Source organism: Silene latifolia, chromosome X (genome assembly GCF_048544455.1).
Source record: "Silene latifolia isolate original U9 population chromosome X, ASM4854445v1, whole genome shotgun sequence".
Classification (NCBI taxonomy): Eukaryota; Viridiplantae; Streptophyta; class Magnoliopsida; order Caryophyllales; family Caryophyllaceae; genus Silene; species Silene latifolia.
Genome location: NC_133537.1, coordinates 303,177,232 through 303,204,794, shown reverse-complemented (window position 1 = coordinate 303,204,794; position 27,563 = coordinate 303,177,232). Strand labels below are relative to the sequence as shown.

At 35.7% G+C, this 27,563-nt stretch overlaps 1 protein-coding gene and 2 long non-coding RNA genes across 3 annotated transcripts; 2 read left to right on the top strand and 1 right to left on the bottom strand.

Annotated features, from left to right (window-relative positions):
• Positions 1–900: 900 nt before the first annotated feature.
• On the top strand, positions 901–1,937 carry LOC141620419 (secreted RxLR effector protein 161-like). The gene is made up of 2 exons (XM_074437294.1): positions 901–1,053; positions 1,401–1,937. The coding sequence occupies exons 1-2, from the start codon at positions 901–903 to the stop codon at positions 1,935–1,937; spliced, it is 690 nt and encodes a 229-aa protein (XP_074293395.1).
• Positions 1,938–18,965: 17,028 nt separating this feature from the next.
• LOC141617256 (uncharacterized) lies at positions 18,966–21,238 on the bottom strand. The gene is made up of 2 exons (XR_012531097.1): positions 20,678–21,238; positions 18,966–19,686 (listed from the first exon to the last, which is right to left on the bottom strand). It is a non-coding gene; the product is annotated as an uncharacterized LOC141617256 (long non-coding RNA).
• Positions 21,239–26,606: 5,368 nt separating this feature from the next.
• Positions 26,607–27,238, top strand: LOC141621912 (uncharacterized). The gene is made up of 3 exons (XR_012532776.1): positions 26,607–26,697; positions 26,794–26,871; positions 27,134–27,238. It is a non-coding gene; the product is annotated as an uncharacterized LOC141621912 (long non-coding RNA).
• Positions 27,239–27,563: the final 325 nt, after the last annotated feature.

Genomic DNA, 27,563 nt, shown 5'->3' with positions numbered 1-27,563 from the left:
CTTATGCCCATAATAAGGACAAGCCGAAAGACAAATTTGGTGAGAAGGGAAAACGTTGTTTTTTTGCCGGGTATCCACTTAGTTAAGAAAGGATGGAAATTATACGATTTAAAAAGACAAATAATCTTCGAGTCACGAGATGTAGTCTTTTATGAGCATGTCTTTCCGTATGTTGATTCCGCTGTGCAAAAGGATACTCTCGAACTCGATGCAAATGCCCATGAAAACGTGATACCCAGACCACCCGAGACACAACCAAAAGTGACTGCCATCGGGCATTTTGAAGAACCTGTCGAAGAAAAGGGGAGTAATGACAATGGCGAGAATAGTGAGGAATTAAATGTCGGTAATGATGGGTCTACCAGTCCGGAAGGCGAGGAGGAAGAGCAGGTTGTTGATGAACCAGTCGAAGAAGACAAGGCAGTTGGTAGAGGGGCTCGACAAAAATTTGAGCCTTATTGGAAGAAACACTACTACTGCAAATCGACTCGTATTGTAAACCCCATGAAACACACTCACTCCGGACAATCGAATTCCTCGAAGAAAGGTATTTGCTACCCAATAACTGATTATATCACAAACAATTGTTTTTCTTCTAATTACAGGAATTTTTTAGCTAAAGTCGATGCTATTACGGAGCCCAGAAGTTACTTAGAAGCATCGAAGCACTTTGAATGGCGATTAGCCATGGCCAAGGAGATAGACGCGCTTGAGGCAAATAAAACCTTGAAAGTTGTTGATTTACCCAAAGGCAAACGACCCATTGGTTGTAAATGGGTTTATAAGGTAAAGTACAATGCAGACGGAACTATAGAATGATATAAAGCGAGGTTAGTAGCTCAAGATTTTACTCAAGTGGAGGGAATCGATTATCATGAGACCTTTGCTCCGGTGGCCAAAATGACGAGTGTGCGATGTTTGTTAGCTGTGGCTGTAATTAAGGGGTGGTCGGTTGCTCAGCTCGACGTGAATAACACATTTCTTTATGGAGACTTGGATGAAGAAGTCTATATACGATTGCCACCAGGTTTCGAGGCTAAGGGAAAGCGCAAGGTATGTAAGCTCTTAAAATCCTTATACGGGCTAAAACAAGCTTCGAGAAACTGGTTTGCAAAATTGACCGATTCACTTCAAAGGTACGGTTTTGAGCAGTCTTTGGCCGATTATTCCTTATTTACATATAACAAAGATGGCATATTCCTTGGTGTACTAGTTTATGTAGATGATATGATCATATTTAGCAATAACGATGGGGCTAGTACACGGCTTAAAGCTTTTCTCGATTCAAAGTTCGAATTAAAGATCTTGGTCGCCTCAAATATTTCTTGGGTATAGAAGTAGCGACGGGTCCGAAGGGTTTGTTTCTTAGCCAATGAAAACATGCATTGGAAATCCTTAAGGAGGCTGGTTTGGACGGAGCAAAACCCGTCAATACTCCTATTATACCGAATCATAAGCTTGCTCTAGCTAAAGGATATATACTTAAAGACCTAATGAAGTATAGGCGGATTGTTGGACGGCTAATTTATCTCACGATTACACGTCCAGATTTGGTATATTCGGTGCACATTCTATCGCAATTTGTTAATGAGCCTCGGAAAGAACATTTGGATGCATTGATACGTGTAGTACGATACATCAAAGGAACTCCTAGCAAAGGAATCATAATTAGTAAAAGTTCGGAATTGCATTTATACGGTTTTTCAGACTCGGATTGGGGAACTTGTCCGATGACAAGGCGCTCGTTGACAGGTTATTTTGTGGCCTTGGGAGACACACCCATTTCGTGGAAGGCTAAAAAGCAAGCCACAGTCGCCAAATCGAGTGCAGAAGCCGAGTACCGTGCAATGGCAGGAGTGACTAGCGAGTTACTTTGGCTTAAGGCATTTCTTCGTTCTGTGGGAGTAAATCACACGAAACCCATGGACCTTTATTAAGATAATCAAGCTGTCCTTCATATCGCTAAAAATCATGTGTTCCATAATCGTACTAAGCACATAGAGATTGATTGTCATTTTATCCGACATCATTTGATGAACAAAAACATCACCACCTCCCATGTACGAAGCAAAGAGCAAATAGCTGATTTATTTACCAAAGCCCTTGGCGGAGAAGCGTTTGATTTTCTACAATTCAAGTTGGGCATCGGAGTACCCGAAGCTCCAACTTGAGGGGGAGTATTGGACGATATTTTCCTTATATCGTCATATGATTATTGTATAATATATTTAGATATTAGGTGTATCTTTTAGATACCTAACTTGTGGAATGAGTTAGGGTAAATATTGTAGGGTTAGTCAATTATATAAACCCGAGTCATGTACACCATTGTCATTCATTCAATATACAATTCTTCCCCATATCGATTTCTATAAAACTCATGGCTAACACGTTGTCCCAAAACTCCTATATAACCATTAACTCACACCCTCTCATGATGCTATCATACATCTCCATGATTCCTTACTTTCATGCTCCTTAATTTCGTTCAACATTCTCTTAGTTCACTCCATTCATTCTTTTCCCTTTACACTCGACAAAATCAATTAGCAATTCAACTCCTTATTTCTTCTACCTAACTCTTTATTGCTCCGGATACCTTCTCATTCCTCCAAAACTCAAATTCTATTATTTCATATCAGTACTATCTCACTCTTTCTTACCATGGATCTTTTCTCATCATGCTATCACTCACACTTGTCACCAATCAGTCAACACAATCAACGTTTACTCTTCAACTAATTGCATCAAAATATATATATATATATATATATATATATATATATATATATATATATATATATATATATAGGCCGGATCCGGTGAGGCCGTTAATTATGGCGAGGCGGACGGCCTCACCAAATTCCTTAAACTTGGGCGGACTGATTAACATGGACTGATTATCAATGTTCATTGGGCTAGATATTTGGGGTCATTCTTAACTTTTCATTTGGCCCAAATATTTTCTCTATCTAAAATAAACAATTAAGAGCACAAATACTTTACTCTCTCTCTCTAAAAAATATAACACACAACGTTGCAACGATTTTCAATATCTCCAAAAATCCAATCAGCAACATCAATTGCAGCGATTTCGGGCAAAATTGTTCGTAGATTTAATCAGAACGACATACAGTAACGCGATTTCAGCAATTTTCGAAGAAGATTTTGATTAATTTCCAGGTAATTTCAAAATATTGATCAAAATTGAGCATATTCATATAATTCTGTTAATTCAGTCATAAATTGATGATTTAAGGCTCGATTGATCAAAATTGAGTGATTTCCAAAATATAAGGTTCAAATTTTATGATAACCATTACAACTGATATGGTACACCAGTGATGGAGTTTGAGATTGTTAAGAATTGGAGTTTGAGATTGTTAAGAATTTGAGACGGAGGTGTTCGGATAATCAGATTGGTAAGAATTTTTCAAATCTTCAATGTGTAAACTGTTGATCATCTTAGTTGAATGCATAAATAACAGACCAAAGGAAATCCCTGAGATTTTGCATAACCTATATTATATCATCTGTCTCCAACAATGCACAATTTTACAGCATTCTAGCATTGAAAATTTGAAAAATTAGTACTTGCAGCATTCTAGCATTGAAGATTTTACAGCATTCTAGCATTGAAGATTTTACAGCATTGTAGTATTACATCATTTCCCCTGAACAGTCCGCGAATGGTCCAATCACGTGATTATGCTTAACGGTGGTGTTAAATCCTTGAAATGATGAAACTAAAAGCGTATCACATTGAAGATTTGAAAAATTAGTACTTTCAGTAGAACAGATGGTCTTTCATTCTCTAAGCTGGTACAACTAATATGACTAATAAAAAGAAAAGTCGGTCAATAACAGTATAACACTTGTATGCCCACAATCGCAAGGGGAATGCTCTGTATTAAGAGAGAGATCATTGTGTCAAAATATAGATGAAAGGACCGCGGTACATCACATGTAGAAGCGGAAGACAGAAATGCGGTCCTTGCGAGACCTATTGTATTTTAAAACTTGTAAAATCTGGGTAAAGGGACACATACTTTATGTGTAGATAGTAAATTGGTTCAACCCCGAAAGTACGGACTCTCTAGTGTATCCACACCGGTAAATAAACTAACGTTCTCAACCCTTGAGACAACCTCGGAATATAGAAAAAAACACTTATTTTGCTCTTGTTCTTATTGTGAAACTAAAAGGTAATATTGTGAAACGTGGTCATAAATGGTTGAAATCACCTATTTTGCTCTTGTTCTTATTTTGTGAATCCTAGACCTTGTTTTGTGAATCCTAGACCTTGTTTTGTGAAACTTAGTCATAAGTGGGCGACATGAAGTTTATTTTTCTGATTTTGTGAAACTTGGCCCTCATTGTGTGAAACTTGACCCTCAATTTGTGAAATCGTTTAGTTAGGACGGAGATTAGGACGATGTCTATAACATTGAAGTTGATTTTGTGAATCCTAGAGCTTGTTTTGTGAATTTATATGGTAATTTTGTGAAACTTGATCATAAGTGGTTGAAATCATGTACTTTGCTCTTTTCCTTATTTTGTGAATCACAGACCTTTTTTTGTGAAACTTAGAGCTTGATTTGTGAAACACAAAGTTAATATTCTTAAACTTGGTCATAAGTTGTTCAAATCGCCTGTTTTGCTATTTCTCTTATCTTGTGAATCTGAGACCTTGTTTAGTGAATCTTAAAGCTTGATTTGTGAACACAGAAGATAATACTCTGAAACTTGATCATAATTGGATGAGATCACGTACTTTACTCTTTTCCTTATTTTGTGAATCATAGACCTTGTTTTGTGAAACTTAGAGCTTGTTATGTGAAACGCAAAGCTAATATTCTTAAACTTGCACTACTACAAATCCAGGCAACTACAACGCCCCTTTAACAACGATTATTCACGAAAATCACAATAGACGTTGTAGAATGTATGGCGCGAATTTTACTAAAATGAATTACAACGGGTATGGTTATAACAACCGTTGTTATAAGTTTTAACAACGGGTAACACATGCACAACCGTTGTTAATAATTTGGCGGAAAATTGACGCAAAGTTAGTGAAAAGTAATCACAACGGTTACTTTTGAAACCCGTTGTTAAAACTTATTTGACAACAGTTGTTGTTTTACCGTTGTTAAAACTTATTTGACAACGGTTGTTGTTTTACAACCGTTGCTAAAACTTATTTAACAACGGTTATTGTTTAATAACCGTTGTCAATACCTTCCATACTATAAACCACACAAACAAAAATCTGCTACAGCCACAAAACACAAACCTTAATACACAAACACAAACACAGCAGACAAACACAAACACAAACACAAACACAAAACACACACTTTCTCATCGTCTCTTTCTCTCTTTCTCATCGTCGCTTTATCTTCTCGCCGTCACTGTTGATTTCATCGTCTCTTACTTTCTCTAATTATCAGGTAAATCTCGCCGTCACTGTTGGTTTCATCGTCTTTCATCGTCATTATTTTCTTTTTCTAATTATTTCATTTGCATGTGTATGTTTTTTTATCGACCATTATGTTATTTCTTTAAGTATTATTCGCTTAATTAGCTAGTAAAACAAATTAAATAAACTAAAACAAAGAAGAAGCAAGATGATAGAGAGGAATGCATGATAAACATAATATATATATATATATATATATATATATATATATATAGAGGCAAGTTCTAATGAGTCCACCTAAAATGGTGAGTCCACTAAGTCCTAATCCTAGCCATTGATCTCCAAAATTGATGGTTGAGATTTTACAATTTTAAGATGAAAACTTTAATGTTTTAAAACTGAAACTTTAATTTATTAGTTTAACTTTAATTCATTATAATTATAAGTTTAACTTTTATGAATGAAATTTTAATGCTAAAAATTAAAACTTTAATTTTTTTGGCCAATTTATAATATTAAAATTTGAATTTATTTAATTTTACAGATTTATAAATATAACTTTAATGTTTTACGAATGAAACTTTAATGCTAAAAATTGAAACTTTAATTTTTTAAACTAATTTTTAATATTAAACTTAGAATTTATTTATTTTTACATATTTATAAATATAACTTTAATGTTTTACGAATAAAACTTTAATGCTAAAAATTAAAACTTTAAGTTTTTTTAGCTAATTTTTAATATTAAACTTTGAATTTATTTATTTTTACATATTTATAAATATAACTTTAATGTTTTACGAGTGAAACTTTAATGCTTAGAATTGAAACTTTAATTTTTTTACGTCATTTTTAAATATGAAAAATTGAATTTATGTAACAATGTAATTTTAATTAAATTTATGAAATTTCACCAATTTTTGACTGAAACTTTAATGTTTTACGAATGAAACTTTAATCATATACGAGTGTAACTTTAAAGTGTAACTTTTATTTTCTTTAGGCCAATTTACCGATTTATGAGTGAAACTTTAATTGTATATGCGTGGAACTTTAATTGTACACGAGTGGAACTTTAATTCTTAACGAGTCATTTTTTATATATAAAATTATACGGAACTTTAATTGTCTATGAGTGAAACTTTAATGGTCCGAAGTAAAACTTTAATGCTTGGAGTCGAAACTTTAATGCGAGTCATCTTATATAGGCAATAACCACCCACCACCACCACCATCTACCACGACCCCCACCAACATCCATCCCAACCATCACAGACCCACCACCAACAGCCGACAACAACCTCCTTTGTTGCCACCCCCACCAACAACAACCTAACTTCACCAAATAAAAAAAAAAAGAGAAAAAAAAAGGGGAAGTAGATCAGGCCCAAGACCGACCATCCCCAACCACCAACACAAACTGCCCCACGACTGACCCATCCCCAACCACCACAGCACCACCGTCAAAGCCACTGATACCAACCGCATCAGCCCCACATATAACCCGCCAGAAACAACAGCCACCACCCACCACCCCACACGACTTCCCCGCCTCCACAACACCATTCAGATCCGCCACACCCCATGGCCACCACCACAACCACGCGCAAGCACCACCACCACAAGACCATCAGATTTGGAAAAAAAAGACAAGGCCGACAACGACACCAATACAAACACCAACACCATACACCCAGATTTGAAAAAAAAAAAATGAAAACAGAGAAATGAGAAACGGGAAGGAGCGGCAGAAGGAGGCGCGCGGTGGGGGTGTCGGGAATGTGGCTGAAGGAGGCACGGTGGGCGAGAGGCAGAGGGAGGCGGTGTTGGTAATTGGCAATCGTGTTTGGTGGTGAGCGGGGGCGTGTGTGCTCGGTGGTGGGATGCGGAGTTGTAGAGAGAAGGTGGGGGAGGAAGAGAGAGAAGTGAGAAATTTTGTTGTGAGGCAGACAAATGAAATATTTAGGGTTTAGTTTGTTTTTATATAGGGCCTTATTTTGAGATTTAATCTTGACCCTTGATTGTTTTAAAATCTAATGGTCAGAATTAGGACTTATGGACTCACCTAAGGGAGGTGGACTCATTTGATCCTAATTCTATATATATATATATATATATATATATATATATATATATATATATATATATATATATATATATATATATATATATATATATATATATATATATATATATATATATATATATATATATATATATATATATATATATAAATACATAAATTTAAAAAAAATTACATTAATAAAAATGCAATTCTTATATTTTCATAGAGAGTCTTATTCTCCTCTATGATATTCGTCCTCTCGTTCTTGGCTATTTGGAGGTTCAGTTCAGCAGTTGCTATATCGTCATATAGGTGCAACTGCTGCTGCTCTGTCAAGCCATCTTCTTTAGCGTCCTTCAGTATGGATCGAGCATCCGCAAGGTAGCTCCTGAAACTTTCCTCAATGTGGAGTAACCGGCGGATGAAACTGTTGTTGTTCTCGATCATAGTAAGAGTCTTAAGGATGATATCATTCATTTTGTTGATGGAGTTTGGAGTTTGTTTGAAAGATTAAGTAGGGTTTATTTGGGTTTGTTTTAGCAGTTAGGGTTTGGAGATGTATAGTGAGATAATGGAATGTTAGTTGAGATAATGCATGTATTTATTCTAAGCAATGTGTGGTTTGAGTTGTTTTTTAATTAATATATATGTTAGGAACTTGTGCCATAATCATCATCATATCTCTCTCTGCTGCTTCAAATCTTATTACTAACCTTCTCATTCCATATTGTCCGTTCATATACACAGGGATGGCAGTAATAATGCATGCATCGGAATTATAACGGGCCGTAATTATGCATGCATCTAGTAATATTCTATTTAATTTTTTTTATTCTTTAAGAACAAACAACAACGGTTATTTATAAACAACCCGTTGTCTTTAGTTATAACAACGGTTTTGTATATTACAACCCGTTGTTATAACTTTCCCCCCAAACTTGAGTCACATTTTCCACAACGGGTTTTTATACTTAAAACCGTTGTTAATAGTTTTAACAACGGGTTCCTTAAGAAAACCAACCGTTTTTAAAACCTTTTACAACGGACGCTTTAACAACGTCCGCTTTTTTATATAACAATGGTTTTTAACCGTTGTTATAGCCTGTATCTGTAGTAGTGTTGGTTATAAGTTCTTTTTTTTTTGAAATTGTCATCTCATTAATAATCAACTAAGCGTAGGTTACAATGAAGATAACAAATAGACAAAGGAAAATCAAGATTGCTAACGTAAAAAATACATTCAAAATAACTATCTAAATATCGTAATGATACCGCCGCTCCAAAATCATAAATTTCTTCAATCTGTGAATAATCGATGTCTTTGCATCCTTCTTGATGGAGGAAAACAGTGTAGCCGTCTTGATGTATTCATCCACAAAACAAATCTGATAATCTCCCCGTCGATTAAAACTTATTATATTGATAACAATCCCACGAAAAAATGGAAAAACCCCGAAAGAAGGGACGGAACAACAGATCTCACCAAAAGGGAGACTATTATTGAAAATAAGATAGATCTGCATAATATTAGTTGTTTAAGAAAGCTTTTGTGGGGCTTACCATCGATGGATGATCGATGGAAGCCCCCGAATAATAATGGAGGCTAGGTTTTTAGAGAGGGTTTTTTTAGAGAGAGAGAGAGAGAGAGAGAGCTCAGGTTGGAGGTTTTAGGATGGTTATAAGTTTTGAAATAACCTATTTTGCTATTTCTCTAATTTTGTGAATTTTAGGCCTTGTTTTGTGAATTTCACAGCTTGTTTTGTGAATCTTAGAGCTTGTTTTGTGAAACTAGAAGGTAATATTGTGAAACTTGGTCATAAGTGGTTGTTGAAATCACCTATATTCCTCTTTTCTTATTTTGTGAATCTTAGACCTTGTTTTGTGAATCTTAGAGCTTATATTGTGAAACTAAAAGGTAATATTGTGAAACGTGGTCATAAATGGTTGAAATCATCTATTTTGCTCTTATTCTTATTTTGTGAATCCTACACCTTGTTTTGTGAATCCTAGAGCTTGTTTTGTGAATCTCATACCTTGTTCAGAGAATCTGAGAGCTTGTTTTGTGAAACTTGGTCATCATAAGTGGTTAAAATAACCTTTTTTTTTGCTCTTTTCCTTATTTGGTGAATCTCAGACCTTATTTTGTGAATCTCATACCTCATTCAGTGAATCTTAAAACTTGTTTTGTGAAACTTGATCATCATAAGTGGTTAAAATCACCTATTTTGCTCTTTTCTTTATTAGGTGAATCTCAGACTTTGTTTTGTGAATCTCAGACCTTGTTCAGTGAATCTTAGAGTTTGTTTTGTGAAACTTGGTCATCATAAGTGTTTAAAATCACGTTTTTTTGCTCTTTTCCTTATTTGGTGAATCTCAAACCTTATTTTGTGAATCTCATACCTTATTCTGTGAATCTTAAAGCTTGTTTTGTGAAACTTGATCATCATAAGTGGTTAAAATCACCTATTTTTCTCTTTTCTTTATTAGGTGAATCTCAGACTTTGTTTTGTGAATCTCAGACCTTGTTCAGTGAATATTAGAGCTTGTTTTGTGAAACTTGGTCATCATAAGTGTTTAAAATCACGTTTTTTGCTCTTTTCCTTATTTGGTGAATCTCAAACCTTATTTTGTGAATCTCATACCTTATTCAGTCAATCTTAAGGCTTGTTTAATTTTGTGAAACTTGATCATCATAAGTGGTTAAAATCACCTATTTTGCTTTTTTCTTTATTAGGTGAATCTCAGACTTTGTTTTGTGAATCTCAGACCTTGTTCAGTGAATCTTAGGGCTTATTTTGTGAAACTTGGTCATCATAAGTGGTTAAAATCACGTTTTTTACTCTTTTCCTTATTTGGTGAATCTCAAACCTTATTTTGTTAAACTTGGTCATCATAAGTGGTTAATATAAATGGGGGTATGATTTTCTTTCACATTCTTTCAAGATGGAATGAACTAAAGCAGCACATATTAAAAAAAACCGCAATTAATTTTGTTCCTCAACATGAACGTGGAAAAAGATCAGAAGCTATATACACAACTATGCTAGTACAGAGCAAAATACAAAAGTGACAACTATTTCTTTTCAGCGTAGCAGTTAACCAAAAAATGGAAAGTTCCAAGGTAAGGACTAGAGCACACCTCGAGAATCAATTTCTTCAGTCGTTCCTCTAATGGCAGGGGGAGTAGAGATAAGGGAACAACTCGCATGATGAAAACTAGTGGAATGATTTAATTATTTTAAAACCAATTAGCTCCAATGGCAGAGCGTTGTGCAATGTACAAGGTGTGGGTTCGACTCCCATGTTGGTTATTGATTTGCCATCTTTGTTACTTCAAAGCCTAATTGGTATTTCTCTAGTGGACTTTTGGGTTTTGGCCTTTTCTGTCATGTCCAATTGCACCCAATTTAGATAATTTCTAACATTGACTTTACAAAGGACTCAAAATTGTAATCCTTTGCTCCTTTAGTGGCTCTGCACGACGTTTTGGCTTACTAGTTTGTGCACATCTAAGTTTGAGCTTCTTCTACTCATCCCCAATTTTGCACATCTGAGTACGGATTTGGCTAACTCATCCTCAATGTTATTGTATTTAAGTTTAATACACTAAATTCTTAAATTAACTAGGCTATATGAGATTCGAACTCATACCTTTGTGCAAGATTTGCACATTGCTCTCCCATTTGAGCTAATAGTCGTTAAGATATACGAGTACATAACAAAGATTAAATAAGGGGAACTTTAAGCTAATAGCCTTTAGATATGCAACAATGAAAAGCCTAACCTGCGATTGATTGTCAATATGATGAACAGCCCTAGATTCATTACCATATGACTCCGTGATTGTAGAACGGGTATCAGGAACGAACTTCTGAAAGTCTCTCTCACAGCTGCCTGAAGTGAGATTCTTGTTACTTTCATAATAACAGGCATACATGAACTAAGTCCGACGTGCAGAAATCCATCTTGCTTCACAAATTAAACCACATATTTTAGTTTAGGCATCACTTCATCAACCATATAACAAGGTTACAATTGATGAATACTTGGCCGAAATAACCCATTTGTAGTAAACGCTTCACAAACACATTTTCAGAGGTGAAATTGTCAAATGAACAGAGGATGTACCAGAAACATGGGTGTCAAAAGTCTCCACCATTATCCGAGCATGATCAAATCATTAACCTTGGCGCCATACATCAAAGGCAGTGACCAGAGGTTATTGTCAGAATTCTTTATAGGGCTTGCTATCTCGAATAGAAACACCGCGATGTTCATTGAAATCAGTATACTTCTGCAGGTAAAAAAAACACAGGAAATCACTGGATTAATTTACAAGCATGCATTTGGTCTTCTGAAGTAGCTTATGCACCTTATCCAATAATACTTTAATCAAATTTATAGAATTGATTAAAATTGTACTACGTTTATATTCAACATAAAATAGATGTAAAACGAAGATTACTGATAAAAAGAGCTTACATCAAGTATAGATTTGCACCGTCTTTCACAGTAAACAAAGGAGATGATTGGGATGATTCCCGGGTGTACGCACTCCTTAACTCGGTCACATTTTGATAAGTAACGATCGATTCTTCAGTCATTCTCGACCGTTTTCTATTAGTAGTAAACTGTAGACCATCTTCTGATTTTGTATCTACACAAACGAAAAACAAACTTCTGATTTCATTTAGACCCGATAAAATCTTACCGGACTTGAAAATCCAGTACGACGTACTTTTTTAGCCAAAAACGTAAACTTTATTCGTGGTTCGAAAAACAAAATCCAGAATAACAAATTAAGCAGAGTTAGGGTTGGATAACACTTACCCTTAAGGCCTTTATCTAAATAGCTGAAACGTGAAGATAGCTAATATCTGTAACATAACTTGTGCTCATTCGGTCAAACTGAAATCTTTTCTTGTTGGTCCTTTATCTAAATAGCTGAAAATTTGCCAATCCATTGATTCAGTTTAACCAATGAGTTCGCATATATTAACAAAATGTGTAATTCTCAAGCAAAGTGAGAGGAATACCAATTTTTGCAATAAGGCAGCGTATATCTTCAACAGAAAAATCCACATACAGCCGTACTCGGATGAAATGAACAAAATATCAAACTGAAAATTCTATCGAACAGAGATGAGTTATTAATCAATATCATTACAGTTAAGTTATACAAGCCTAAATACAGAAAAGCACCCCAAATACATAAAATTTTTCTCCTGGGACATCAAGAATTAATACCGGAAAAAGTACACCGTACAATGAAGAAAAATCATCTCAGGACAAAAGGAGTAATAAATTATAATAATGCCCGGTGAACGTTCAATAAGGCACTAAGTGCTAACAAGAGAGCAATGTCTGAGATCAAAGACTAAAAGAAAGGTAACCCTTAAAACCACTGTATGATATTAAATTTCCTCTAACCATCTTGGCACCAAAGAATCAAGCATTCGACCAAGTGTTCTAACCTCAAACACTTGTGCTAATGTTGAAATAATCAAGTTGCAGGCTTGCATCATATAGCAGTTCATTAAAATTTGAAGGCATCTCACACCCACAAGGACTCATGAAAGGTTTATATGGAGTTAAAGTAATTCTAAAATATAATTTCATACAGAAGCCATTTCACTGACTGCATGACAACCTTCTTTGGCGGATGCCTCAACGGCTCAAACCAAGCTACAATGGAATTTTGACAGCCATGAAAATACAAAGGTTTTAGCTTCCGAAAATATTTATGAGTAATGACCATATGTCAATCAGTATCACCGTAACACTTCAAAGAACGATCAGTATATATAACGTTTTCTCAATCAAGTTCAAGAGGAGATACAATTAGGAATAACTAATAGCCAATCCTTAAGGAACGGGCGCAGTTGTGCAGGAGTTTGAAGTATAACAGCTTATGTATCAAAATTTCCTCACCATCCAACTTCTGTACATAAGAACAGACTCCTACTTAGCAATTTCCTATAAGCTACTATAAGCTAAAGAAACCTTTGACATTGCTTCGTGAAGCTCGCCACTTGCTCACATATGCATGATAGGAAACCTGTTGCACAGAATTCTAATAAACATGTGATATCCATGTTTAACATCTGAAACTGCAACTCAAACTGCATTCCCAAACCTCCCAGCCACCCCTAAAGAAAGCTCAAACAGTTTAAGTTCCCAAGCTTAGGATTCCATTAGAAGAACTGCCAAGTTAGCTAATTCGACCTCTCAAGGCACTAGTGGTTCAGAATTTCAGTAATTAGAATCCTAATCCATACTTTTCATCAATAAAATGAACAAGAACCTCTGGATATAAAAAAAGCATACAAGTGAAAAATATAACCAACGGAAGAGCAAAAATTACAAAGTTTGTAGAAGATTACTACCTTGTGAAACATGATATCCATGCTGTCGAAGGAGTCGAAAACTTAGTGCAGTTTTCAGGATATGGTCCTTGGAAGCAGCAGTGGTCATGTTCATATTTGACGCAATGAAGTGAAGGTCATCCTTGATAAATTTTGTGAAAACACCAGACAATCCTAATTTTGATATGATGTCAACAATATGCAGCATGGACAACTCTTCTTCTTCATTCAATGTATGGATAAACTCTTCCTTGAGCTTCTCAACCCATGATTTGTAAACACTCAAGAACCGCTTCTCAATTACTCGTAATCCGGGAATTCTCAAGAATATCATAAATTAATTTAACACACATTCACTCTTTCGCCTACTTTTGTATTCATAATTCATTTTCTTCGCAATAAAAAACTATGAATAACATATGTCATTAAAATCAAACGATTGTAATTTTCAAGACGTCATAACCTAAAAACTTAATTAGAATCAAATTAAATCAACAATAAATACAGAACTAACTGAACATCAAAGAAAAGAAATGAACTAAACGTAATCGAAATCTAATCGCATAAACTATCAATCAGCAATGTCAATGCATCATCCTAGTCGACTTTTGGAAAATCAAGAATATGTAAATTAACTACGACATCAAAAACTATGTTGATAGTGCAAAAAAGAAGAAATTGATAAGTGAAATTGTGTACCGTATTGAGCAACATCGAGGTTGAATTCATCGAAATTAGGATGAATCGAAATTTCCTAGATCACAAAATTAGGATGATTGAAATTAGGATGAATCGAAATTGCCTAGATCAAAAAATAAATTAGATTGACGATGGCGATGGCGATCAAAATTTGAGCGATAAATTGTCGATCGAAATAAGAGTGAGTGATGATGAGCTGAAGAGAGAGAAAGTAAAAGAGTGCGAAATGAGGGAATTTGAGGGCGAAATGTCAGTTAGTTGAGTTTTGTATGGAAACATGTGTCATAATCTGATGAGGCTATAATAATTAGATCTAATGGTTTAGAAAAGGTTCAGCTGCCTCACCCTAAGAAGGGTGCCTCACAAGATTCAATTTCTATATATATATATATATATATATATATACACACATATATATATATATATGTATATATATATATATGTATATGTATATGTATATATATGTATATGTATATATATATATATATATGTATATGTATAGATATATATATATATATATATATATATATATATATATACACATATATATACATATATATATATATACATATATGTATATATACATATATATATATATATATATATAGACATATATATATCTATACATATACACATATATATATATATATATATATATATATATATATATGAGTAAATTAATAATTACTCCCTTTATAAACCATTTTTCTAAAATAACTCCCTTATGAAAACTTTTTAATAATTTACTCCCATAAAATGTTCCCGGGTCAAAAATTACACCCAAATGGATTTTCAGGTGAAAAGTCCTGTTTTAGGACCATTATGCCCCTGTGTTATTGTTAAGCCAACTTTCAGTTGCTATTAGGCTATTCATTTTCATCGACATTAAAATTCAAATTTTTACCCTAAAAATCTCCCCCAAATTTGCGCCTTGGTGAATCCTCCCCCAATTTGTGATGTTTCCAGATTGATAATCGTAAGTTTCCTCCCCTAACTAACTCATGTTTATAGTATTAGTTTGTTTGTTTTAAACCCTAATTTTTGGGTTTAATTGTGAATCCATTTATTTGTTCATAGCCATATTTGCGTGTTGTAAACCCTAGTTTCTGGATTTATTTTGACAAATTAATTTGTTCATAGCCTTAATTGATGCGGTTTTAATTCAAATTTCTGGGTTCTAACCCTAAATTATGTGATTTTAACCCTAATTTCTGGGTTTGGAATCGAAATTTATGGGTTTAAAACGCAAAATTCTGGGTTTGAAAGAGGAAGAAGATGAACATACCTTAATTGGGGAAAATGGGGAAATTATATGAAGATGGTGAATGAATGAAGTGAGGTGAAGGGTATAAAGGAGAGACAAGAGTATAAGAGGCATATAAGAGAGGAGAGGGGCAATTTGGTCATAAAAATAGACTTAAAATCAGAAAATTCAAAAACTGACGGAATTTGTCACCGGAGTGTCAATTTGGGTGCAATATTTGACTTGAGTAGATTTTATGGGAGTAAATTATTAAAAAGTTTTCATAAGGGAGTTATTTTAGAAAAGTGGTTTATAAAAGGGAGTAATTGTTAATTTACTATATATATATATATATATATATATATATATATATATATATATATATATATATATATATATATATATATATATATATATAGAATCGGGATCTCGTGGGAACTATATTACGGTACGAACTTACGAACTCACTCCCAGCCCTTAGATCAAGATAAGATCAAAGACTCGCAATAAGCCAAAAATCATTCGCATCTCTCACTAAACTCAACCTTAACCAGTTAACCTCAACTTACCTAATCAACCACCACCACCAGTCACAACCGCCGACCACCCACCACATGTCACAACCGCGGCCTTGAATACGACTACTGTGAAGACAGCCGTACTTACGACTGTTGGTGACACTGCTCACATTCGCAAGCACACTTGTAGCACCGGAAACAGCCTTCTCCTCCGTTCTCGTACGCCGGCGACAAGAAGACAACGCCATTTAAGCCAATTTCCCTGTGCTATGCATCTCGACAACTTTGCCAGCACAATTTTAGAAATTCATTTTATTTTTATAAATCTAAAATTAATTAGAAAAAAAAAAGAGGGGATGTTTAGTACTGAAAATATGCGGGTGACCGAAAATTCACTGTTAGGGTGACCACCGAGGTTTATGTGGTGACCACTGATGGTGGTTTATGATATAAGTGCAGATGTGTTGGTGGTGGTCGCACGGTGTTGTTAATGTGGTGTTAGTAGTGGTACTAATGTGGAGGCAGTCGTTGGTAGTTATGGGTCGTGGGTTGAAGATACACACACTATTGCCTCTAGATACACATTTTGGTATTGCGAGATGCATATGTGACACATGTATGAGAGTGCTAATTCATGTATCTGGGAGTGGTGATCATGTATGTATATATATATAAAAAAAAAAGCAGTCATTTACATTAATGTAGCCACTCTTTCACCCTAATCCAATCATCCCCTTTGCATAATAGTTGAAAACGAACTGTAAATTCAGTCTTAATCTGACTGATGAGCCATAGATACATGTATGTATCTATGGACACTATGCCACTATGGTACTAGTTTTTGCTAAATAAGAGCCTTTTCCGTCCTACTTAAGAATTGCCGTCCTGCAACAAGAGTAATCAAGTGACTATAAATTTGATGATCATAGTAAGCATTACAAGTAGTCAAGCTCTTGGTTGCATTGAAGTAACAAATGCATACTCGAAAGAACATTTTGACAGCAGATCAGAATAGGAGAGCATGTTATTGGCATCATATCTTGAGCTAAACTCAATAATATTTGGTGATCTTTATATGGTTGGAAAGCTTCGAATGTTAGCTAAAACTGAGAGGTGGAATTATTCTCATAGCTTACGTGTAGCTCGACTTATGGCAGCTGCAAGTAGACCCTGCAGAAGAATGCTATGACGCACATTTCTGACCTGAACTTACTAACGGTTTAATAACTCAATATCCAAGCCATGTTCTTGCGTGATTCCAATTGGAGATGATATAAAACTCATCTAGATTTGATTTGGTATATGGTTCACCTCGTGGTTCAACTTGAGTCAAGAGTTATGCCATCTGCAAATTGCCACTGCGTGCTGAATTGTACAGCACAAGTTCAGCCTGACCTGTCAGTAGTAAAATGATCATCTCTCTCAAACCAGGCAACCTCTTAGGGTAATTATTTTTGGAGATGGTATCTAACTCATGTAGCTTTCATTTGGTACATTTGGGGCATTCTTAATCATCGTGGGGAGAATGTTATAGTGTCTGCAATAAGGGTCTGATTCCAACAATGCGATGGTGCTCGGCGTGCCGTCACCTTATTGTTGGTGAGAGTGACAACATTCTTTCGACATCAACCTATCAAAGACATTAAAGATGCTGGAGGCGAGGCGTCTATGATGGTGGTGGTGTGCGGCATCTAATGGTGGTTGTGGTAGTACAAGCCGTCATGTAGTAGGTTGTAGCCGGTAGCTAGGAATCTAGGGTTATGACTTTACAGTACGTTGTAAATGTATCTAGTATGTTGTTTTGTATACCGGACTACCTGAGCAACACCAACATGTCACACAACCTTGTCTTGAAGGATTCCAAACACAATTGTTGCCCGACCTTTATCTTGGAAGCTAGATACACCCTTTTACCTTGCTAGATACATACCTCTACTTTACTACATACACATCTTTTACAAGGTAGAAACATCTGTTACCTTGTTAGATACATTCATTTACCTTGCTAAATACACTTTTTTATCGTGCTTGATACACCTCTTCACCTTACTAGATACATTCATTTACCTTGTTATATACACATCTCTAGCAAATTATTTTTACATTTACATGGAAAAAGTTCCACAGCAAAATTAGGAGTTCAAATGAAAAGTTTGAGAGACACTAATATGAAAATCTCGTTGACATACTCCATCTATCGAAAACAACAGGTCATTTTCTTGTAACCTAGGCTCACCATGACATTTTGGCAATTTTAATAGCAAGGTGGATGAACTTATGTTGTAAGGAGTAAGACTCGCGATTTGGTCAACTTACGAAAAAACATCAGTTTCTCTATGTAATTGGAATACATCAAAGTACAGCATCCGGAACACAAGTGGCTGCAAATCTCTTTAGTTATGATTTGTATGATGAGTGAAAAGGAAAAAGCAGGAAGCTCTGAAGGTACAAACTACAAGCAACTGTGGTCAAAGTCTCACATATGTGTTCGCCGTTCTGATTTACAATATCTGGCATGCTCATTCAGTGTTATTAGGGATCGCCCGAATCAGAAGCTTCTTATGGATCCGGCACCATGAGATGAGAAAATGATGAAGAAGCTAGGAGAAGGGAAAACAAGATAGTAAAACAAAACAAAATCGGCTAAAATATGTAAGTAAAGCAATATTGAATTTAAATACTCTTTCTCCTTTCCAATGTCATCTTGTAACATTTCCAATACTTTTATCAGTAATTCAATTCCATATCCACGAACACCTCAAACCTTCAATGGCAAATCAATAACGTCTAAATATAACAGCCTCCATAACAGCCTCAGGTGAAGACCAGTGTTGCTAAAAATAATATCTCGAAGCTCCGCCGTTATAATTATCAAGAAAATGATCGAGTCACCTTCGTTATGGAGCTAACTTCGTAGTGGCTGGTGCGACTGCTCTAGACCCGATAACTTTGGCTGCCATCAATGTCTCCTCGCCCGTCACCTTGAGTTCCTTGTCTACACAAATACACCGGTTCCTTGTCTACACATATACATTACTAGTCCTTAGGCAATTTGCTAGCCTTTAGGACCTGACCATTGGCAATTGTGAAGATTTGAAGTTGGAAAACAATGAAGAACAAGCGACCATGACCTCATGGAAATCCCTTCACTTGCTCTCTTACTTGAGATTACATGATCTTCCGAAGTTAGTGTATCTGCTACGGGAATTTATGTACTTGACTTCCCTTCGATTCTTGTCGATATTCAACTGTAAAAATTTGGAAGCCCTACCGAAATGGATCATCTGCCTCATATCCCAGCAAACACTCATGATCTACAAGTGCGACAAGTTGAAATCGTTGCCATAAGCAATTGCCCACATGCCTCATATGTCCTTCAAAGTAAACTAGAGTTGAATCATTTTGAACAACACTTTCTCAACTTTCGATGCTAATCTCAAGAGAATCTAAATGAAAAATCTCTAACCTAGCACCTTGATTAAAACGGTTAAATTAAATCATAACAGTTCAAAGACCACACTTAAATGTCGTTCCTACATCCTAATCCTTGAACTAATTAACAGAAACAAATTAAGCACTGTAAGCTCAGCACCAAACTGTAAAACTAACCATTTTCCCTATTCAATAAGAACTGTACAAGAACTCAACTTTCCCAAGAAATTAACAAAACAAGATAAAATCCCAAAACCCACTTGACAAATGAGGAATAATCAGTGGTAGAACAAAGGGGCTAACAGGGACGGTCGCCCAACCAACGGAGAATTAGAAACTTTTAGTTAAAACATTCTATTTATAGTTGGTACCGTTGTTATTGCAAATCCTGGTTACGCCACGAATACTAATTGATAAGAGTAACTATAATTTCCAATTGAAATTGATAATTGAAAGAAAAAGGGGAGTTAAAGAAGAAAGATACCTCAGCAAGCTTGTTACCCTGCTCAAGAAAGTTGTCAGCAAGAGCAGAATCATGGTTAGAATGATCAAGGGTTTAATTTAGAAAGTTTTAACACCGATGATGAATGGATTATAACCTTGAGTATTATCATATTCTAGAGACAAAAGAAGATAGCTGTGAATGGATTAAGACAAGTTTACAAGACGTGATTTTGTTGTTTTCGACTAATCTAGGTATTTCCATACATATGTCAACTACACACATTGCTTTCCAGACACAAAAAATTAACAGTCAATACACGCGCATTTGTGCACACCTTGCTAATTAAATTGCGTTTAGCTATTAGAGAAACAATTGAGACAATTCGAATCAACCCGAGTCATGGAATTTCAGTGAACTTTCATAATTTCATGCATGTAACTGCCTGTCATTATTAGAGAAACAAGTGAGACAATTCCAGCAAGAAATACCTTTCCTGACTTCTTGAACCTTGAGCCCATCACTACAAGGAGAGCAGCAGATAGCCCCAGGCCTACTGATGAGGCGAACATGGGTCATTTAGGAAGCTCAGTATAGACATAGTATAGGAGCAGAGCCGAGAGTCCGCCAGATGCTAGAGACTTGTGGCTACCACTCTTTAAGTAGCCCATCAAACCTCCAAGGCCAACTAGGGCAGCAAAGCCCAAAGTGAATTTCCGGGACATTAAAAGAGCCTTGTTCCTTTTGGCATTAGCATCATCTGACCCTTTATCACTTTTGTCGCAATCATTGTCATCACCGCTCCCACCCCCGCCCCCACCCGTACCTCCATTGGCACCTTCATCACCACTTCAACCAGTATAGCCAGGCTTTATATCAACTTGTTCTCGTGTTAGCTCAACATCAAGACACAAAAACACATCAAGACACAAAAACTTAATAGTCAAAAGTAGATATATACGTTTAGCTAGCTAGATACACTCATTTAAGTTACTAGATACATACCTCTGGATAGCTAGATACACTACTTTAAGTTGCTAGATGCATACATCTAGCTACATCTAGCTAGCTAGATACACTCTTTTTAGTTTCTAGATATATAGCTTTAGCTAGCTAGATACACTACTTTAAATGAAAGAGTATATATCAAAGTGAAATTAATAACTTTCATTTTATTTCCAATTTAATGATAAAGGAATATACGACTGACAAGTAATATGCCACTATCTATACACCCAAAATTAGTCAAACCTAGAGGAATTCAATTCCTTAAGCCTCATGTCAATGCATGATTGTAGGAGGCGACATTTGTGGCACTAGGGTAAAATTGATATAATTCCTTGCTATGACCAAGTGAATCCTAATAACAGTGAGCAATTGAACTCTGAAAGGGACAATCCAAGATACTCCTTCCATTCTACTTATACTGTCGTTCTTTGAGTCTAACTAAATTTAAGAAATAATGACAAAATATCATCATTGCGCCCAGACTCTAGAGACGTGCATATTAAGTGGCCTACCAATTATCATTAGTATACAACATCTTTATCCGAGGTATCGAAGTAGAACTCCATCATTTCCGAGCACAAATCCTTGTTTCTCATCAAGAAACCAGTGAAAAGGGTGAAATAAACTTCTCAGACAGAATGAAGCGAAACTTTTGTACTTAAAAAGTGAAATTTCATGAGAAATTACGGCACCATCATGGTCATGGCCTTCTAAACAGCAAAAAGTAAAAAGCTGAATTTTTAGCTGCACCTATACTATCAAAATAATTTTAATAATTGATGTACGAACTTAATTCTTAGACCAGACAAATCCAGATCATTTTTCATGGTATAACTGCCCCTCGGCCGTTTTAAAAATAAGGCTTTGGCGTTGTCATTGTACATAGGCTGTCTTTATCAAGCTTACAGTGGTCGCTTCACAAATTACCTATATAGGAGTAGGTGCAGATATTACTGTCCCAGATTCATAAATTAATACTCTAGATACACACATCGACATGTGTATCTGGTAGTATTCATCCATGTATCTGGTAACGTATTTTGTGTATCCAAATACAGTACATACACGAAAATACAAAGTACTACCCCCACCCCCTCACTAACACCACACCATGAGTTTTAGAGATTTAAAGAGAGGGAATAATTGTAAAGCTGGTCAAAAAAATTTGTGTATCCAAATACAGTTTGATAGAGACCGAATTGTATCCGTAGGTATCTACTGGTTAGAATGGTTCGTCAAAATGGTCAATGAACAATGTTAAAATTAGCGGGTATTCGATCTATGTGATATACGTTCAGGTACAGGCAGAAATATCAAATTTAAATCTACATTCAACATCTTCAGATAAGCAGTGTGCCACTGTTATCTAATTTATCTTCCAATCAATGTCATATTGGTTGAACAGTTGTTCTTGTCAAAAAACGCAGCGATATAATATTTAGCAGATAACAACCAGAGCAAAATAGATAAAAGTCCCTTCACATTGTTTGTAATAACATAATACAACCATATTTTAGAAGCTCAAGCACATAGCTTCTCCATACTGTCAATTCAAGAAAAGAGAAATTACCTATATAGGAGTAGATACACATATTACTGTCCCAGATTCACAAATTAATACTCTAGATACACACATCGATATGTGTATCTGGTAGTTTTCATCCATGTATTTATGATTAGCATAATGGACTTATCAAGTGAAAATAACATAAGCATATCAGCAATTGGGGAAAAAATTAGCAAATTAGGGTTTAGGGGAATTGGGGAAAATAGTTGAGAGGACTTACGTAATAAGTTTGTAGCGCTGATGAAGGCTCTATCAGTCGGCGGCGGCGGATAACACCGCTTCCTATGTGTGGTGGTGGTGGTAGTGGTGGTGGTACTGGATGAAGTTAGGTGTGGTGGTAGTCGTGTATAAGAATGAGCAAGAAGGAAGTCAGGGTTGAGTTTGGTTTTGTGCGATCAGGGGTGTTTTTAAGTGAGTTCGTACAGTTCGCACCGTAACTCAGTTCGTACCTGAACCCGCCCATATATATATATATATATATATATATATATATATATATATATATTGCCTCTAGAAACCAAATTTCATTTCATACCGTTAATTGCCCAAGGAAATCACACACCAGTTTCACCCTTTGATGATAAAAATTCCCAAACTCGGCCGCTACCTGCACGTCGCGGCATAACTCGATCTCAATATACACCATTCATTTCTATTCCTTTATAACGACCTACCATCACATATATCCTTACCCAAAACAACCCTAACCATCTCCCTCCACAAATCCTTACACACCCTTAATTTGCCACTATTCGCATCCCTCATTTCAATCTTTCCATCCTCACGTTCCTTAGACTTACATCATCTCTTGCCCACATTCACTTACCTTTGCATTACTCAAACTCGCGATTATATCACTCACCATATCTCACAAAACATGCTCCTCGCTTCGATAAACTAATCAATTTTCCCTTTCCTTTGACACCATCCCTCACAACCACATATACTCATATCCTCCCCACCAAACTCATACCCATCATAAGATGCCACTCCCCTCATCATAAGATTGGGTAACTTACGCATCAGAACCAACACATACGTAAAAGAATGCATAAAGAAGCAAAGGAACACCTTTGAATTAAACATGATATGCGACGAAGTCAAAAGATAAGCATATGACCCAAAACAGGGGTTACTAGATTGATTACAGCCTACTCGATCGAGTAGGTGAAGGTCAGAAGCACGCACAAAAAATTACCAGGGCTACTCGATCGAGTAGTAAGGGGTGCACTCGATCGATTACCAAGAGGTGAACTCGATCGTGTAAGGGCTGCTCGATCGAGTACTCTACGCATTTCTCAACAATGTCCAATTTTCGTAAAACGGTCATATCTCACTCGTTTCATGGTCATTTTGGGCGTGTGACCTATCGTTAGAATCGTAAAAGAACAAGATATCACCTCCAAGTTGAATCACGTCAAAATCATATATGCATCTCAGGTTATAACAGTTTAAAGATAACTTCTCAGTAATCGGACAACATAACTACTTGATTCTTACTTCTAAACAACTCAAACAACAACAAAGTAAACAAAACCAACTCGATACTTGTAAAACCAGTATCCCTAACCTCATGTTACTATCTACAAAAGCCAAACAATAACATCTAGGCCATCATGATCATATAGTATTCAACTTACCAATCATGTACTACCCGCACGCTTTTATTCTATAACTTTTCGCAACAATATATATATATATATATATATATATATATATATATATATATATATAGAAATTGAATCATGTGAGGCACCCTTCTTAGGGTGAGGCGGCTAGACTCATTCTAAACCAACGGAATTAAAAACTAATGAAGCACCAGATAATTCCACGTGTCCCGTACATAACCCAATCTAAAAAACACGCCTAATACTCCATCATTTATTCCTCTGACTCCAAGCTCTTCACTTTCTCTCTCTTCATCTCGTCTTCGTCTACAGCTCTCTCTTCGCCATTCACCTACATTTCGATCGCCATTTTATCACTCAACCTTTGATCGCCATTAGCAATCTAATTTCTTCTCGGAATTAGGTAATTTTGATAAACTAATTTTCACTTCGATTCATCCGATTTCATTCCGCTTCCATAACACTAATTTTCGATCAACTTAATTAATCTGTTAAACTTTCGATCAACTAGTTTAATTACTTATTTCCGTTCTTCTTTTGCAGGTTTTGATCGATTTCTCCGCTTCTTCGTATGTACCTTTCCCTTTCTTTACTATTTACTACCTAGATTTCGATTTTTGTTACTTAATTTGTTAACTTTTGATAAAAAACTTATTTTATTAGTTTAATTACTTTGTTTCGCTCTTGTTTTACTATTTTCCTTCACTCGATTTCAATTGATTTCTATGCGTTTCTATTGTGCTTCATTATGCTCGCAATTGAAGCTTCGTTGTTATTCTTCAGTGTTAGTTATGATCGATTTCATGTAACCTATAGGTTTGTGATGAAACACTCATTACGAAATGTTGAATGATACCTAAGTTTGTTAGTATAAATTAGTCTATGCTATTGTTTCATAGTTAATTTTAGTAGCTTCACCTCTATTTTGCGAGTTTTTTGGATGCTTGAGTACAAATTTTTGTGATTACCTTATCGTTCTTTGGATGTGTGTTTCATTTTCAGAGGTTTGGGAAAATTTCAGTAGCTACTGCGTCTTTTTAAACACGATGTTGCTCGAGTGTTCAGTCGATTTCTTGCCGAAAAAAGATCGTGACCTTTTATTAGTTTAATATTACACTGACCACAATAATTAAATGAAGTACATAAAAATAGAGTTCTGATGTCTTCAACATATATCATAGTCAATCTGAAACTTGTTCTTCAACGGCTTTCCTATCTGTAAACAACAGATTGGAGGTATTATCGGTGTGGATAATTCTCAAAATAGCTCCCAGCAGTATGGATCAGACGATAGAGTCCTTGCAGTCGCTTTAGTTGTATGGTATTTAAGGTTATGTCTGTGCATGGAAGGTCATCACTGCACGCCAAATGTAATGGCATTAATGTGTATATTCCTTTAATGTTTTGATATGTGACGCCTGACACAGCAACAACCGTTGTTTCATTCTTGCATTTGCTTTTGTCACAATAATATTGGACAATCACAATGGATAGTTGAACCTTAGTCATTTGAATGTTTGAGAATATTATTCCTTGCACAAATCCCGAATCACCCTGGAGAACAGAACAGTTGGAGGCATATAATTTAAAAACGATATAACATACAAGTAATTTTCCTATGATATAAAGTTTATTACACAGTTGTACTGCTTGAGGTGTTGTTACTTATTTCTTATGCACTGATGATATTACTCAACTTTTTATAAGTAATATTTGTCGTGCATTTGCTACCTGCCATGTCTTTATGTGGACTCTTATCATCGTGCCTTGCATACTAATGTCTCTGACGGTGACATTAGAGACACATGCTTTAGTGCTGAACCTCCCTAGACAGCCAATGCTGCTGCCATGTCCGGGTCCACATTTCACATTGTGGACATACACATTTGAACATATTCTTACTGCTCTTCTTTTTCTGAGATAATAGCAATCATTCTATGCAATTTGCGACACTATTTTCATTATGGGTCATCATCTGTGGCAAGGATACGGTTGCGTGCACCCGATCCAATAATACCACGCCAATTGTAGGAGCTCTCAAGGTAATAGGGTAATGTTGTTGGTGTCAAGCTGAATGTTCCTTGCATAATGACCTGTGTTGCTTATTAGCCAACTTGTCGTACCCTATCTTTGACTGCCTAATATTCTTCTGCTTGATATTTTGTTCATCTATTTACAATTCTGCCTAATAATACAGTATGTTCTTTGCAGTTAGACTGGGTGTCTAAGGCGTTCATTTTATGGAGGTCGAACTTGGACAGAGAGAGAACAACTTCCAGCTGGTATATTAGGACCTATTAAAAATAAGGTTTAGATATATTCCTACCCTAATATTGCATAAATTTGTGAGTATTCATCTTCCATCCAGAAGGTAACTTGAATTTTTAATCTGTCATCATATCAGCCTATTTTGTTGGATGACGACCGCATCATTTGTGGCTTTTCTGTAGAAAGCTGGAACGCGTGGGGTGCTTGGGTTGAGGTCAGTCCAACATTCTGAAACCACTTGCATTTTTACAGAAACTTTTATTTTCACCATCTGTTTAAACCTAGTTCTAGTCAGGACATTTGGTAAAACTTAAGACCACAAGGCACTTCCTTCAGAGTTTTTTACACTGCAGCATTTCCGAGGATTGGAACTTGAGCTCTTTGATTTTTGAGACTCTTGCTAGTTGTCATAAATAATAAAAATCGTTCTGCCTTTTTTTGTTTTTTGTCAACTTTTTTCTTGAACCTTTGTTCAGGTAACCTCAAATTTAGGTGAAACTTGGAGAAAATATGGTCCAATATACATTCCTAATGAGGATATGAGTGTGATTCAGCCGGTACCTTACAAGACAGAGAATGGGTCTAGTGGTTAAGATTGAGGTATCCTGGACAATAGGTCTCAGGTTCGATTCCCCCTCCCCTCTATTGTAATGCGACTAAGTGCGCGCTTCGTTGAACCAAAAAAAAAAAACAGAGAATGGGAATCTACGAGTTTTACTGCGATCAGTTATCGGACGAGTCTGTATGTCAGAATCTCTAGACCAGGGACATACCTGGAGTCATGCAGAGCCAACTGAATTACCTAATCCTAATTCAGGTTTCCGTCTAAAACACTCTTTTGGAATCTTACAACATTAATCCAGTGATAAGTGCCTCAACAGTTCCTACGTATTGCAGTATAAGAGG

Bases quoted from the DNA above. Each gene is read 5' to 3' on its own strand.
- LOC141620419 (XM_074437294.1), top strand. From the start codon at position 901: ATGACGAGTGTGCGATGTTTGTTAGCTGTGGCTGTAATTAAGGGGTGG. The intron at 1,054-1,400 runs GTATGTAAGCTC...GAAATCCTTAAG, and splicing joins AGGCTAAGGGAAAGCGCAAG to GAGGCTGGTTTGGACGGAGC.